Source organism: Dipodomys spectabilis, unplaced genomic scaffold, assembly GCF_019054845.1.
Source record: "Dipodomys spectabilis isolate Male_0828 unplaced genomic scaffold, ASM1905484v1 ptg000174l, whole genome shotgun sequence".
NCBI classification, from domain to species: domain Eukaryota; kingdom Metazoa; phylum Chordata; class Mammalia; order Rodentia; family Heteromyidae; genus Dipodomys; species Dipodomys spectabilis.
In genome coordinates this window covers 6188960-6205173 of record NW_024870851.1, presented here as the reverse complement: position 1 = coordinate 6205173, position 16214 = coordinate 6188960, and the positions used below count along the sequence as shown (strand labels likewise).

Genomic DNA, 16214 nt, shown 5'->3' with positions numbered 1-16214 from the left:
GCTACCACCAAGCTGAGCAGACATTAAAAAAGCAAAAACAAAATTACAGAACCAAAATGCCCAACATGATAAGGTAGACAATTTCACTATGTTTAATATGTGTTAGAACGATGTATGGCAAGGACAATGAATGACATAAGACGGGTATCAACCAAGGTGGAGAAGCACCACTGACTTCCTTCAAAGCCTTGTCTAAACAAGAACACTTGCCAAAGTGATAACTGGTTATTCCTGAATGGCAGGAATTTGAGAATGCATGGTTTTTTTCCTTTATTGCATTCTCTATTTTATAAACTCTGTAACATTGATCATGTGCCACAAAGCATGACTTTATTCTATATGGATATTCTATATTCTTTATGGATATTTATATTCTATATTCTATACAGATAAGCTTTAACAATTCATCACATGAGCCTCTGGAAAAAGACAATCAGATGAGTTGATACCTACAAGCATCATAGGAAAACTATTTTGCAAATCTGAAGCAGGAAATACTTCAACTTCATAACAGTATCCTATCATTCTTTTAATTGTCCACATAAAAAAGAGAAGTGCTTATGAAATGGTAACCACTCTGTATAACACCTTAGTAATAACAATAAAAGAATATTTTTAAGAGAGAGAAAGGATTCGAAATGTGTCTTAGTGGAAGAGTGCTTGCCTAGCATGCATAAAGTCCTGAGTTCAATTCCCCAGTACCACATAAACAAAAAAAGCAGGAAGTGGCACTATGGCTCAAGTGGTAGAGCACTGGCTTTGAGCACAGAAAGGCTCAGGGACAGAACCCAAACCCTGAGTTAAGCTCCAGGACCAGCAAAAAAAATAATAATAATAATACAGAGAGAGAGAGAGAGATCGCACATAATAGAAGAGGCCAGGTGCTGGTGGCTCATGACTATAATCCTAGCTACTCAAGAGGATGAGATCTGATGATCATGGTTCAAAGCCAGCTGTACGACTTTTTTCTCTAATTAGCCACAAAAATGCAGAACTGGAGCTATGGCCTAAGTGGTAGAGTGCTAGCCTTTGGTGAAAAAACTCAAGAACAATGCCCAGGCCCAGAATTCTAACCCCAGGATCAGCAAAAAGAGAGAGGAGAGAGGCATTTTAAAGAAGAATATAATCTTTGATGGAAAAAAAATGTGTTCCTCTGCATTTTTGTAGAACTTTGTAGATACTAAAGAAATAAGGTTTAGCAAAACTTGGTTTTCTGGAGTAAAAAAAAAAATTCATCTGTTAAGTGATGTGGCATGAAAGCTAAACAAGAAAAACCTTCCTAAAAGATAAAAGAAAAGTTGGGTTCCCGTGGCTCATGGCTGTAATCCTAGCTACTTAGGAGGCTGAGATCTGTGGATTTGAAGCCAGCCCAGGCAGGGAAGTCTGTGAGACTCTTAACTCCAATTAAGCATGAAAAAAGTTGGAAGTGGAGCTGTGTCTCAACTGATAGAATACCAGCCTTGAGCAAAAAACTCAGAGACAGCACCCAGGCTCTGAGTTCAAGCCCAAGGATTGGCACATGCACACACACATACACATACACACATACACACACACACACACACACACACATACACACACACACACACAAAACTGTATGAGAATGACTGCTGTAAAGTTTGTGCTTGAATATTCAAATATTAATATGATCATGTGACCCATAAAATATTTTAAACATCCCTCTATACTTGCTTAATTCTATCTTTCTTGTCACTTTGTCTCTTCCATCCATTTGTTTGATTGTGATTTTAAAATTCTTGAATAGAAAATAAAACTTTTCCAGTCTTCCTATTTCTTATATTTTCATATTATGATTCCCTATTTTCTCCTAGTATATACCTATGGGCTCAATTTTACTTTTATGGTGAGTACAGAATAGGTGGACTCTTCTAAAAGGAACTAAGTGTCTAAATTCTGCACATGGCAGAGACAAAATTTTATGAAGAAGGTTCAAAAGATACCTCCTCATTTAATTGCTATATAATTCATCAAAATATGTATTGCCAATTTCCACAAAAACGAAAGAACATCCTTTTATTCCTGTCATGAGTGGTCTTAAACAAAATATGAGAAGACTGGGACACTGGTTGCTCACGCCTCTAGTCCCAGATACTCAGAAAGCTGAGATCTGAGGATCAAGAGCCCAGGCAGGAAAGCCAGTGAGAATGAGACTCTTATCTCCAATTAGGTTTATAATGGAACAATTAAAAGCTCATTCAAATGTTACAAAAGGCCAGGTAAATTTCTATAATTCCATCAACCAATCTAAAACTGACATTTATTTATTCATTCATTATGCAAACATCTGTTCAGGGTATTCTAGGTGCCACCAGTACACCAACAATAGAAACCTAAAGATGAAGAAGAGTCAAACAGTTCAACACCTGTTGTTACACTCAGGAGACTGAGGCACAAGGATCCCAAGTACACCAGCAGCTTGGGCTCCACAGCCAGACTCTTTCTCAAAAATAGAAGAAGACAATACATATTTTTCCCCTCAAGTTGCTCACAGTCTTCTGGAGGAGAAGCGAGAATAATTAGAAAGCCATTATGGAAGTGTATCATAGCTACATAGGAATTACAGAAACAGTATCATGGGGCCCATTCTCTGTGGGATAGGAGCAAGGGACAGGGACAATTTCCTTGAGGAGGTGACACCTCCCCCTAGCAATGAGCACCCAGGCAGCACTCACAGAAACAAAAGACTGGAAGAAGGAACTGTAAGCAATCTGGACCTCAAAATGGACATTTCAGGACAGAAATGGTCAGAGGATGCCATGGGAAAAAAATAAGCAGCAGCCATTGTAAAGTGTATTAGGAAGTCAGAACTTTTCTCCTGGATTAGAGGTGGCAAAGGGCTTGAGATGGATCTTTCCAGCATCAGTGTCAGGAAGACCCTGAACAAGCCAGGAGGACAAGAAGGGGGACCAGTCCAGACCCTGCTACAGACACCCAGATGAGAGATGCTGACATGGAATGATTAGCATAAATGAAAAAGGAAAGCTAAGTTTCAACATGTTTATAAAGCAAACCAGATAGAAGCTGGTGATTAAACCAAGCAGTGACAGAGAAGACTAGATAGATAGTAAAGTAAAATTGATAGAATCAGGAATTGCTTCCAAGTTTCCAGCCTGGGTTCCAGAGCACAAACTGTGAAATCCTTTCATTGGATGTATCCACTACCTTTCCTGTCATTTATACAAATGCATTTTAATAATACCAGAGTCAAGTATCTGGGCCCTGAGCACAAACTTGGGTTGCATAAGCCCACAGAGGGCCAGTGAAATCTTAAAGATGGCAACATTACCCTTGGAGAGTACTCTGAATGAAGCACTTGCCAAGAGCCAGCCACACTACTGCATTCTCTTTTTGAAGAAACCAACAATGCCTCCCACAGAGCCTCCTACCCTCTCCTACTTCCACTCCATCTGCAAACACACCTTTTTATCTTCCCTTTTTTTTGAAAGACAGTTGAGCGGTGAGGGAGAAGGGATGGACAGTCTGAATGCAGAATGCACAGGAGCAAAGGGAGACATGGAGCAGAGAGCCACATGGATGAAGACCCCATCACCAGGAAATATTTTGTTTTCTTTCTTGAGCATAACATCACCCAAACAAGTAGGGACCTCTCCCAGTTTGGAACCTGTGGGTACACACTTCTAGCATGATCCAAGCTCTGAATGAGATGGCTAATATACGTAGCTTCCCTCATCCATAAGGCCCAGGTGAGCATTCATGAAGAACCATCTCAAAATACAGAACTTATGACATGTGAGATTTTTGGAGCCCCAAGAACAAAAGCATCGCTGGGTGCTGGTGGCTCATATCTGTAATCCTAGCTACTCAGGAGGCTGAGATCTGAGAATCACGGTTCAAAGCCAGCTAGGGAATGAAAGTCCGTGAGACTCTTATCTCCAATTAACCCCCAGAAAACCAGAAGTGGTGCTGTGATTCAAATGGTAGAGCACTCTCCTTGAGCTGAAGAGCTGACAGACAGCTCCCAGGCCCAGAGTTCAAGCCGAATAAGAAGAAGAAGAAGGAGGAGGAAAAGGGGGAGGAGGAGGAGAGGGAGGGGAGGGGGAAGGACGGGAGAGGAGGAGGAAGCAGAGGAGGAGGAAGGGGAGGAGGAGGATTCCTCTAGAAACACTCACGGCAATGCTGATGTTCATCTGAGCCATCCGTACAGTCATCCTCTTGGTCACACACCCAAGAGTGAGGGATGCAGCTTCCATCATCCTGACACATGAAATAGCCCGTCTGGCAGGAAGAGTGGGCTAAAACAGACCAAAACAGGACCTATTATGGCAAATGACTGTGCCTTCATACCATCACAGTGCTTCCAAAAAGTGAATGTCAGTTCCTGCTCAATGTACATGAAAGCAAATAGTCAACAACCTTTCCAGTAGAGTCTGCTAAAAATTTACTGTCAGATAAGTCTCAGTCATGGCATCAAAACAAACTAAGGATCCAGAGCAGTATTAAAAAAAACACACACACTGAGAATAAAAGATAAATGTATGGCTACAAAATAAGGACAAATTATTCAATTATATTTCTAAATAAAAAATTAAATGTGAGTATCCTGCAAAAGTGGAAAAATCCACGAGATTTGGAAACATGGCAAATGTTTACTATTTCCACAATTTACTTACCTTAGGATCCTTAGCAACTTCTCTGAATCTTAATATTTGTATCATAAATGAATTGTATTCAATTCATGGTTTGTTATTAAAAATTTAAGTTAAATGTCAGTAAAAGTGCTATGCAATGGTAGTTGCTATCATTACTGACACTGGCATTATGTTATTACTGAGACAAGAAAAAGAAAGAAGAAAAGAGCAGAGAAAAGAAGGACCAGGAAAGGAAGGGAAGGGAGGAAAAAAGGAAAGTAAAAGAAAAGAAAAAAAAATTTTTTGAAAGAAAGCCAAGGACAAAAACCTTGTTTATACAAGAGCAAAGGTAAGAATTACATTTGCCTTCTCAGAAATTTTCCAGAGTGAATAATCAGTAACAGCCAATGACAGATAGGGTGAGGGTAAGAAAGATACTGATTAAAAAAAAAATGGAGCCCCTAGCCAGGTGATGGTGCTCCTGCCTATAATCCTAGCTACTCAAGAGGCTGAGATCTGAGCCAGCCCGGGCAGGAAAGTCTGTGAGACTCTTATCTCCAATAAACCACCAGAAAACCAGACGTGGTACTGTGGCTCAACTGGTAGAGCCCTAGCCTTGAGCTGAAGCGCTGAGGGACAGCACCCAGGCCCAGAGTTCAGGCCCCACAACCGACCCAAAACAAAAAACAAAAAGAAACCTGAGCCTTTCTCTCAAAAGGGAGTGAAATTATTATTGATGCCATCATCTGTCTATTCACTCCCATAAATCTCAAAAGAACTGAGTCCAGCTCTGGACTGCACTCCCAGCTCTACTGGATACTGCTGAAATCCCGACACTTAGGTTACCCGAAGCAGACCTTGCTCTGGCTCATCCCTACTTACGGCAGCCAATTTCATCTGTATCATCCAAGCAGTCTCTGGTCCCATCGCACCTCCAGGCAGCAGGGATGCAACGTCCGTTTCCACAGCGAAAATGCCCACTGTCACATTCTGTAACACCCAAGAAATAGAATGACAGTTCAGAAAACGTCAAATATTTCACGAAGGAAATTCAAACCCTGGGGAAGAAATGAAAAACGATTTCAATAAATAAAGGCAAGCACATCGTTTAAAAAATTAGAAAAACATTTTTCATAATGATTACATAAAAATATTTGTTGAGATTTAAGTAGAATTTAAGAAGGTCATTTACTGGGAATGGGAGGGAAAAACTGGGAGAGCATGAGGGAAGGGGACAGTGTCCACAAAGGTCATTTACATGCACAGTAGGTTAGAGGATACCTTGATGGGCCAATGGAGAAAGCAATGATTTATTTGATTTATTTTACCTCTAGGTATTTGTTTTGGTATTTTTACTTAGAAAAAGAAAATAAAAGGCACCAAGAACTAAAATTTTCTAACCACAGGACTGACAAAGGTTTAAGTACTATAAATATTTTCATCACAATAATACTTATAGCTAAAAAAAAAAAAAAAAAAAAATACAGGGCTGGGATGTAGATCAGTGGCAAAGCACTTGCCTAGCAAGTTCAACGTCCTGTGTTCGATCCCCAGTACCAAAAAAGAAAAGATGAAAAAAAAAAATACTGTTTAAAAAAAAACCCAAATCAAAAAAAAAATTACAAGCTCCCTAAATATACAATAAGAGAAACATCAATTTTCTATGTCAAATCTAATAGGTCATTTCCACAAATAAAAATATTTTATTGTATTATTTTTCTAAATTATGTATGCTACCAAAATATATCTCCAGCATGAAAATATATTTTAAAGCAAAACCAATTTTTTAACAACTAACTAGACTGTACAAACTTAGCCCTAAAATTATCACATTCCCCAAGTGGCAGGGACACCCCCCATGTCACTGGAAAGAGTATCACTTAACTTCATTCACTCAACAAACATATCCTGCTATTTTCCTGGGTCTCTCCTGAGGTCTCGTTTGACAGTTGGAAATCCTCTAAGCTTCCGCATATATCTGGCCAGCAATCTTCCCCACGCATTATGTGCCAAATAGGAAATTTCTTTTGAGAACAGCCAACCCCAGCCCAACTTGGAGAAGACTCAAAATTATCGCTTCACAAACCCAAGGGATAGAGGAATCACTTTCAAGAGTTGGAAGAATAATTTTATCTTCTCCTCCCCATAAAAGTAATCATGCTAAATTGCCCACTTCAATTTTTGGCTAATGAACCCCAAATTAGGTAAATATACAGATCACTTACCTACTCCTAGAATAAATAAACAATGTGTTACCCTGACTTGTGTAAATGCAGGCATATGGACAGCGTGACATAAACATAGTGAAGTGATCTATTCCTAGGAAATATAGGCTACTTTGTTCACGGAATGCTCAAATCTGATTGTCTGGTAGTGACATCCTGATTTATAATGTATGCTGCAAATGGTCAGAAACTTCACTTGGCTAAATGGTGGTACCGGCTGGTACAGGAGTACATACACCCAAATACCTTCTATAGACTAATGCAGGATGGTGGTTGGTGGTGCGGGTCTGGGGTTGGTGGTGCAGGTCTCTTATCAACTACCTTTAAAACACAACAACCTCCCTTGCAAAAATGCCCCTAAGGAATGTACAAATTCACTCTGGAATCCCAGAACTTCTCATTGGATTTTGTTCTACAAAGCAATATTTCCATGGGAGATTAGGGGCTTCAGAGGTTAAGCTATTAACACAACATACATTAAATCACTTTTATCAATGAGGCCTATTGTTAGTAAGCCAATGTAACACATTTGTCTCCCTTAATATCTAACCAGTTCTGATTGAAAAATTATAACAACTGTGAAGAACAGTCTTCTTATTTTAAAAATACTTCATATTGCTGCAAGAAAAAAAAACAGCACAAACTTAGAAACTAAGTTTCTAGAAGACAATTCTCAGGACACTATACTGCCTTCTTTGAAAAATACATACAATTATTGTCAATTCTTAAGCAACTTATATTTGCAAATCAGATTGAGGGGGCAGGTTGTTTTGTTAAAATATTATTTGCAGCATACACTATAAATATATCATACATTATAAATATATCATGAAAAGAGCATGAAATACAGACCCAAAAACTATTTCTAAAACACCTCAATGCCAGTTATTTAAATCACACACACACACACACACACACACACAACTGAAACTGATGGAAAATGCTGTGTTAAGTAACTCTTTATAGGCACTGATTTTCCGTTTATTTCTCAATCACTCCATTATCTAAAATCATGCATCATATCCAGTTGACTCAATTTATCAAGAGATCCATGATCATTCATTTGTCAGCTTTACCTTTTCCATGGTAACTTCCATGCCTGTTAGAACTCCTAAATGACCACTGTTTGGAAATATCTCCCCAGAAAAAACAAACAGCTATTTTATCATTACTGGGTGGCCTCTCAGCAACCAGCCACAACTGATGTCAGAAGCTTATCATTCATTCTATTATAAAGAAACTATGTGCTGTTTAAAAAAAAAATAGTCAAAAGGTCTAAGTTGAATCTGATAACGACTGCAGGTGGCTTTGATTTCAATTGGTTTAGATATATATTATTTTCTGCTTTAAATAAATAGCTTTTTAAATAAGTAGTGTTTTAAATAAGTAGTTTTTACTCCGAAATCTTGTAACGGTTACTATCAATCCTCATAGCAAAAGCCTATGAGATAGATGTCACTCTTATAAACTTTTTACAAACACAGAAATTGAGGCAGAAAGCAGTTCAGTAACTTTCCCAAAATCAATCAGCAAGAAAGTGAAAGCAGGGATTTTCACCTGCCAGTTCTATGCCAGCATCTGTACCACATTGACCTAGTGATCTTTTTCTCTAGAATAATTTTCTCTTCTACTAAACTCTAGACTGAATGTAAAAATTTGATTTATTTTCCAAACTTACTATGTATCAATTTTGACTGAGCTCATTCATTGGACAGACGGATATGGAATCCATCTCATTCAGACTTTGAATGGAGAATAAAATACTCAGCAACTGATATGGCACTTAAAAAAACTTGAGCTCTAGAAAAATTCTGACAATGAAAGCAACAAATGAAATTAGAAATACACGAGTTTTGATCCCTTCCAAAAAATTTATGTCAATAGTTTCCCAAACCTTATAGAGCTCAAATGTAATTTTGTATGTGTATGCCAGTACTGGGACTTGAGCTCAGAGCCTTGGCACTGTCTCTTAATTTCTTTGCTCTACCACTTGAGCTACAGCTCTACTTCCAACTTTTTGGTGATTAAACACTTTCCTAACCCGGATGATTTCAAACTTTGATCCTCAGATCTCAACCTCCTAATAAGATTACAGGTGTGAGCCACCAGAGCCCAGATCAAATGCATTTTTTTAAGGAGGGTTGGGATAATCTTTTTTTATAAACGGCCATATCCCATGTTTCCAGTATTGGACTAAGAACATGTTAAGATAAGCTATGAGGGTAACAGCAAGTGCTAAGAGGAGGGAGCAGCAGCTTGTGTCCAAGGCAGGGAACAGTGCTGGATTGAATAGCTCACTTCTATGGAATATCTTCTCTATCTGATTTGATAACAGATTACCAAAGGGGGGCTAAAATTAGCTCATATTTTTATCCAGTCTACAAATCATTAGACTGTTTTATCAGAGCTTGTAATATTTTGTTAAGAGCAAAAAAATATTAAAAATATATTTCTTTCCAGGTGCTGGTGGCTCATGCCTTTAATCCTAGCTACTCAGGAAGCTGAGATCTAAGGATCACGGTTCAAAGCCAGCCCGAGCAGGGAAGTCCATGAGACTCTTATCTCCAAATAACCACCAGAAAACCAGAAGTGGTGCTGTGGCTCAAGTGGTAGAGTGTTCACCTTGAGCTGAATTGCTGAGGGACAGGGCTCAGGCCTAGAGTTCAAGCCCCACAACCAAAAATATAAAATAAAATAAAATAAATGAGGGGCTGGGAAGTTGGCTCAGTGGTAGAGTGCTTGCCTTGCATGCCTGAGGCCCTGGGTTCGATTCCTCAGCACCACATCAGCAAAAAGAAAAAGCCGGAAGTGGCGCTGTGGCTCAAGTGGTAGAGTGCTAGCCTTGAGCTGAAGAGCTGAGGGACAGTGCCCAGACCCAGAGTTCAGGCCCCACGATCGGACCCCCCAAAAATAAATGATTCTAGCAGAGAAACATTGGCTCATGATTGTAATCCTAGCTACTCAGGAAGCTGAGAACCATCAACTCTAAGGCATCTGGACTATTTCTATAATTGGGGTATTTTGAATAGTGCAGAAATGAACATGGATGTGCAAGTGTATTTACTGTATCCTGACGTAATATTCTGGGTCATAGGGAAGTACAATGTGATTCTTGTCTTTGGTTCTGTTAATGTGATGTATGTTTATTGGCTTATGTATATTAAACCAGCCTTGCACCTCTGAGATAAAACCTGCTTGATCATAATGTATGTTTTTTGTCTAGTTGTTGAATTCTGTTGGTAAACATTTTATTAAGGAGCTTTGCATGTACATTCATCCTAGAGATTGGTCTATAGTTCTCTTTTTAGTTTGGATTCCTACCTGGCTTGGAGCTGACTGTAACACTTGCTTTATAAAGTATGTTTGGTAGTGATCCTTCCATTTTTACTTCATGGAAAAGTTTGAACAGTACTTGTGTTAGTTAAAATATGGTCCCTTTTTCTCATAAAGCTTATACTTTACAGGAAGAAAAGTTACTTAGGCATTATTGATTAAACCCCTATGCAGCAACTAAAGTTGTTATCTATTGTGTTTCGACTATGAGCCAATATTAAACTAAGTTTTATGTATATCCATGTAGAACTACACAAAGAATGAGTCATCCTTATGTAATGGGAGGGGAAACTGAGCCTCGGTGATAATCTACTTCCCTCAGAACCACAACAATGAAGATGTTACTCCACTTCAGATATAGAACCTGTGAGGTTCTCGTCCCTGTAGGCTTCTTCATCATCCTGCTTTCCATGCAACAAATGACACGCTCCCATTCATCCAGAACTTGCCAGCGATGTTCTACATCATTTCCATGGACTTGATCAGACAGGATTCATAACCATTTCACAGACAAATCTCACAGCTAGTAGATACTGGAACAGGGATCCACCCCCTAAGCAGTCTGGCTCCAAAGCTGTGCCTGATGGTAGTAGGTTTTGTTTTGTTTGGGGGGGGGGGGGGGGAAGGGTTGGGTCGTGGGGCCTGAACTCTGGGCCTGGACACTGTCCCTCAGCTCGTCAGCTCAAGACTAACGCTCTACCACTTGAGCCACAGCGCCACCTCCAGCTTTTTTCTTTTTTTTTTTTTTTTTTGCTTATGTGGTGCTGAGGAGTCGAACCCAGGGCCTCATGCATGCAAGGCAAGCGCTCTACCACTGAGCCACCTTCCTAGCCCCTGATGGTAGTAGGTTTTTAACCAGACATACCTAGAATTAACTAAAATTGCAGGAGATGGTGTGGCTAGTACCTCAGCTGGAGTAAAGGAGGACAATGCTAGGAATTTGTGAATGAGCAGCACTTGGGTAGATGAAAAGAGGGTCACTTTCTTCCCCTTGAGGATTTTTCAGTGCTTGCTTGGCTTTCTTCTAATGTGGCCCCATACTCCTTGAATGGGTAAGGTGGGATCAGAAGGATAGCTCAGCATGGGTGAAGGTATTGTGAGCAGGCCTCTATGGCCCCAGCAAAGGGAACATCTAGCAAACTAGGGCAACTAGGCTGAGAAGATGAAAAAGCCTAGCAAAAGAATGACAACATCAACATTGCCAAGCTGGGTGACACACTTGTAGTCCCAGACCTTGGGAGGCAGAAGCAAAAAGGTTCCTAATTTGAGGACAGCCAGAGCTACAGATGAGACCCTGTCTCAAAAAAAAAAAAAAACCAATTAACTAATTTAAATGATACCATCAAAGGTGTGAAAGAATAGTCATCTTTGCCAGAAATTATGTTCAAACTAAGGCTACTCTGGGTAGAGAAAGCCTGAACTAGCACACAGACAGTTACCATGAGAGAGACATAGAGCTCTGCTTCACTCCCCAAGACCTGGCCCGCAGCATGAGCCAGGGAGTAGGCTGAAGGGTGATTTCCCAAAAGGCTGCTAGCAGAGATTTAGCTTGCCTGGCATCCCCCTGCTATTCCCCCAGGCCTGATCCGAGCCTCCACTTGTATGGCATATTGCCAACAGGTTCCACGGAGTACCACCACCCAAGCCCTAGTGATATTTGCCCACCATCCACTCCAAGCTAAATGTGCATCCCGTCCATAGGATTCAGACAGCCAGATAGACTGTTTACTCAAATACTGCCTTTTCAATGACCAAAAGCCAGCAGAATAATAAGACGCATTCTGTGCATGGTCTCTATATGCTCTTGGAAGGAAGTGAAGTTATCATCTTCCATAACCAGTCTATTCTTCTCTGTGTTCATTTAACCCCCAGGAACCTGCCTTTCTCCCATTCACTGGTCCCTTATATACTGCTTGTTTTTCATTGAGAAGCTCCTGCCTCTGTAAGTCAGGCTGTTTGTACTACACAAACTATCTATAAGCAGAATCATGTTTCTCAGGGTTCTGTGGGCATTTGGATAGTTACTTACTGTGTAGAACTGTAATAAGCAAAGCAGAATGTGGAGCACCCCTGGCTCTCCTTCCCCTCTCCCACCCCCATCACTGTGACAATAAAAAGCACTCCTGTATATGGCCATACACTCACGAAGATGTTGCTACCATCCCCAGTGAAGACCAACTCATAACCTCTAAGTAGCTTGAACAGTCAAGAGTTCAAAGTGTCTTAAGCACACGAAAGGGATCATCTAAGAAAAACCTCCTATACTAAATTGTTCCCTTCCTATGATCATAAAATTTCTTAAACAGCAATTCAATCTTTTCTACCCATCAATAAGAGGACTTAGAATTGAGCAATATCATGCTGCAGCCAGCCACTGGTACCAGCAACTTCAAATGAACTACCCTGGGAGCCTGATAAAGAATCTAAGTTCCAGGGAGGCCTGCAATGCCCTGGAATGCTCCCCATTCAAGAGGCGAAAACAAGCTGAAAATCCTCAAGCAGTTGATTAATGCAAAAGGACTATGGCTATGACAAACAAAGCCATAAATACACCATCTTTGTCACGCAGTCCTCTTCTGTTCATAAAATCATCGGAAGAAAATCATACCAATCGGTTAAGTTTTATCCTCTTCATGCTAATCATATCCACTCACAAAATTAATTATAAATTTACAATCCCTCACATGCCCCATTCAAAAGACTCTCCAAGATGTTACCATTAATACTCAGCAATGAAACTTCCTTCCAGCAACTACCAAAGCACTGAAACTGCATTAATATGCAGTTATGTGCTTACTGTGAATTATTCATGCGGGGCTGTGCTTTATCTCCTAAGTCACCCAGGAAATGCTAGGTCGTATAGAAAGACTCCCCCTAAAGCTAAGCCCAAACCTTCCCCACCCCATCCCAACCCCTGTTAGAGACTAACTGGTTATTTACATCTTTAATGGCACAAGAGTTACACTTATAGGTTGTTGAAAAGAACACTATCTAAACAGAAGACAATTTAAGATGGTCTGCCTGCCCTGATAAATAAGGACCCAATGAATCAAACTACTTCAGAAAAGAGGAAAAAGCCCTTCAACACTTCATGATTTCTCATGCTCCATACTAAAACTGTAAATCACCTCCCATTTGAAAATTGATTTCCAATCTCAACCACCCAAAAGATTCCAATATGTCTTTTTTGATTACAGCAATGGAAATTATTGGGGAAACGGTTGAATGGACTAAAGCACAAAAAAAAAAAAAAAGATGCTCACAAGAAATTTATGACTTCACACATTTCCGGGCAGGGAGCTTTCTTGCCTAAGGGCTTAAATGATACAACAGGCCAGCTCTCAGCACAAGCCGCAGTGTTTAACCACAGGTTTTCTGAATCATTAGACCCAGGTGTTGAACTATAAGTGAAACTGACATGACATTGTCACAGCACAGGCATCACTGTTACTTTGGTCATCTTAATAGATGATATCACCTGACTAGCAAATAAGCCATGGCTGACACTGCAAATTATGACTACAGCAGTAAAGGAGAAGGTATTTGACTTTCAATTGGTAGATATGAAAGTCACCACAGTCACTAATTTCTTTAAGATCTTTTGGCCGAGTCAAATGAACACCTTGCTGCATTCCTTCTCTCTTGACTCTATTCTATTTGGGTCTTATTTGGTTCTTATGTCACAATGCTTACACAACAAGCTCTAAAGACATGAAAAGAGAAAAAAGAGGCAACAGAACAAGAGAGAGAAAGAGAGCAGAAATGAGAGGTTTCAAGGTTACAATCACTCTCCAGAAGCTTAAATTTTAATAAGACTGAGCATCTTGTGCCCCAAATTTGGTTTAAATTATATCCAGTATGTTGTACCCTAACTTCAAGATGGTACTAAAGAGCAACATATCTATTTAGCTATGACTCAAATCCAAACTAGACTACTATATAATTTCTATGTATGTTTAAAAGTCAAAAATCACATGCTTGGAGCTAAGTTACTTCCCAGTCTGTGTATATTTTCAGAAGAAGATACATATATATATATATGTATATAAGTACATGTGTGTATGCAAAAGTTACACCGATGCAACAGAAGCTTCAACACCAATAAAATAACTCTGATGACCATCATTAGTATTAATACTTCTGGAAGGGATCATTACATTACATTGTTAGTTACATAAACATAGAGCTTATCAATAGTTCGTTTGTTAGGAGAATAGTGAAGTATGCATATTTATGACTGAAAAGTGACATTTTAGCTATGATCATCATGGTTTCTGTCAACAAAGTAAGAACTTTCTTCAAATCTTAAGAAATACTGTGCAAGCCAGTTGTGATGATACAGGCCTATAATCCCAGCCACTCAAGAAAGCAGAAGCAAGAGGATCATGACTTTAACACTAGTCAGGACAAAGGTAGCAATGAGATCCTATCTCAAAAATAAAATAAACATAGAATCAACAAAACAAAAACTGGTTCTCTGAGAAAATTAATAAAATTTACAGACCCTTAGCTAAGTTGACACCCCCCCTCAAAAAAAAGAGAGAAATGATTCAAATGGACAAAACTAGAGATGATAAACATTCTCAAAAGGTTATGAGGGACTTCTTTCAAAAACTATACACAAGTAAGATGGAAAATCTAGAGGAAATGGATGAATTTCTACAGACATTCAAGCTGCCTAAGCTGAACCAAAAAGATATAAACCACTTAAACAGACCTATATCAAACAATGAGATCAAGAAAGTAAGGCATCCAGCAAGAAAATATCCAGGTCCTGATAGATTCACAGCTTAATTCTACAAGACCTTTAAAGACAAATTAACACCAATCAATACTCCTCAAACATTTCCATGCAATAGAAATGGAAAGATCAAGCACATTTTTTTGCCAGTCCTTATAATGCCAGGACTACACTCATCCAAAAACCATGTAAAGACCCAGTATAGACCACTCTTTCTGATGAACATAAATGCAAAACTCTTTAATAAAATACTAGCCAATGGAATTCAACAACCAATCAATAGAAATCGTATAGTGTGATCATATATTTAAATCAAAAAACACATTAACAGAACCAAAGGCAAGAAACCGCATGACCATCTCAATAGTTACAGAAAAGGCCTTTGACAAAACCTGACACTCATTCATGTTGAAAGTTCTGGAGAGGCTAGGAACAGAAGGGAGATACCTCAAAATAATAAAAGCTATATAACAGATCAACGGCAAACATTACACTAAATGGTGAAAAACTAGAACCATTTCTTCTAAAATCAAAAACAATGCAAGGATGTCCACACTTTCTCCACTACTTTTCAATATAATTCTGGAGCTCCTAGCTCCAAGCAAGAGAAGGACATAAAAGGGATTCGCATAGAAAAAGAAGAAATCAAACTATCCCTATTTATAGATGGTATGATCTTATATCTCAAGGACCCAAGAGACTCCATCCCTAAGCTCGTAGAACTGATCAATAACTTTGGCACAATAGCAGCATACAAAAATCAACCCATAAAAATCAGAAGCCTTTCTGTATACTAACAGTGTAAAAGCAAAGAGGGAAATTAGGGACACAATTCCATTTGCAAAAGCCTCAAAAAACAAAAATAGAATATTTAGTAATAAACCTAACCAGAGAAGCAAAGATCTCTATAGTGAAAATTATAAAAATCAGAAGAAAGAAGTTATAGAAGACATCAGGAAATATAAAGACCTCTTATGTTCATGGATAGGTAGAATTAATATTGTGAAAATAGCTATACTGCTAAAGATGATCTACAAATTTAACATAATCCCTATCAAAACCCCATTGATGTTCTTCACTGAGACAGAGAAAACAATCCAAAAATTCATACGGAACAACAAAGAAATTCTAGGCAAAAAAAAAAAAAAATGCATTGCTGTGGTATCACAGTCCCAAACCTCAACCTCTATTATAGAGCTATAATAACAAAAACAGCTTGGAACAAAAAAACAGGCCAGAAGATCAATGGAATAGACTAGAAGACTCAGAAATAAAGTCATATATCTACAGTTATTTGGTATTTAA

At 39.0% G+C, this 16214-nt stretch overlaps 1 protein-coding gene across 1 annotated transcript in view; it reads right to left on the bottom strand.

Moving 5' to 3' along the window:
- The window catches only part of Lrp2 (LDL receptor related protein 2), a 193303-nt gene that overhangs the window by 156554 nt on the left and 20535 nt on the right, over positions 1-16214 (bottom strand). Inside the window, exons 2-3 of the mRNA XM_042694053.1 lie at positions 5493-5600; positions 4152-4274 (exon numbers count right to left, since the gene is read on the bottom strand). Coding sequence (XP_042549987.1) covers positions 4152-4274; positions 5493-5600 — 231 coding nt within the window. The remainder of the gene's footprint in view (positions 1-4151; positions 4275-5492; positions 5601-16214) is intronic.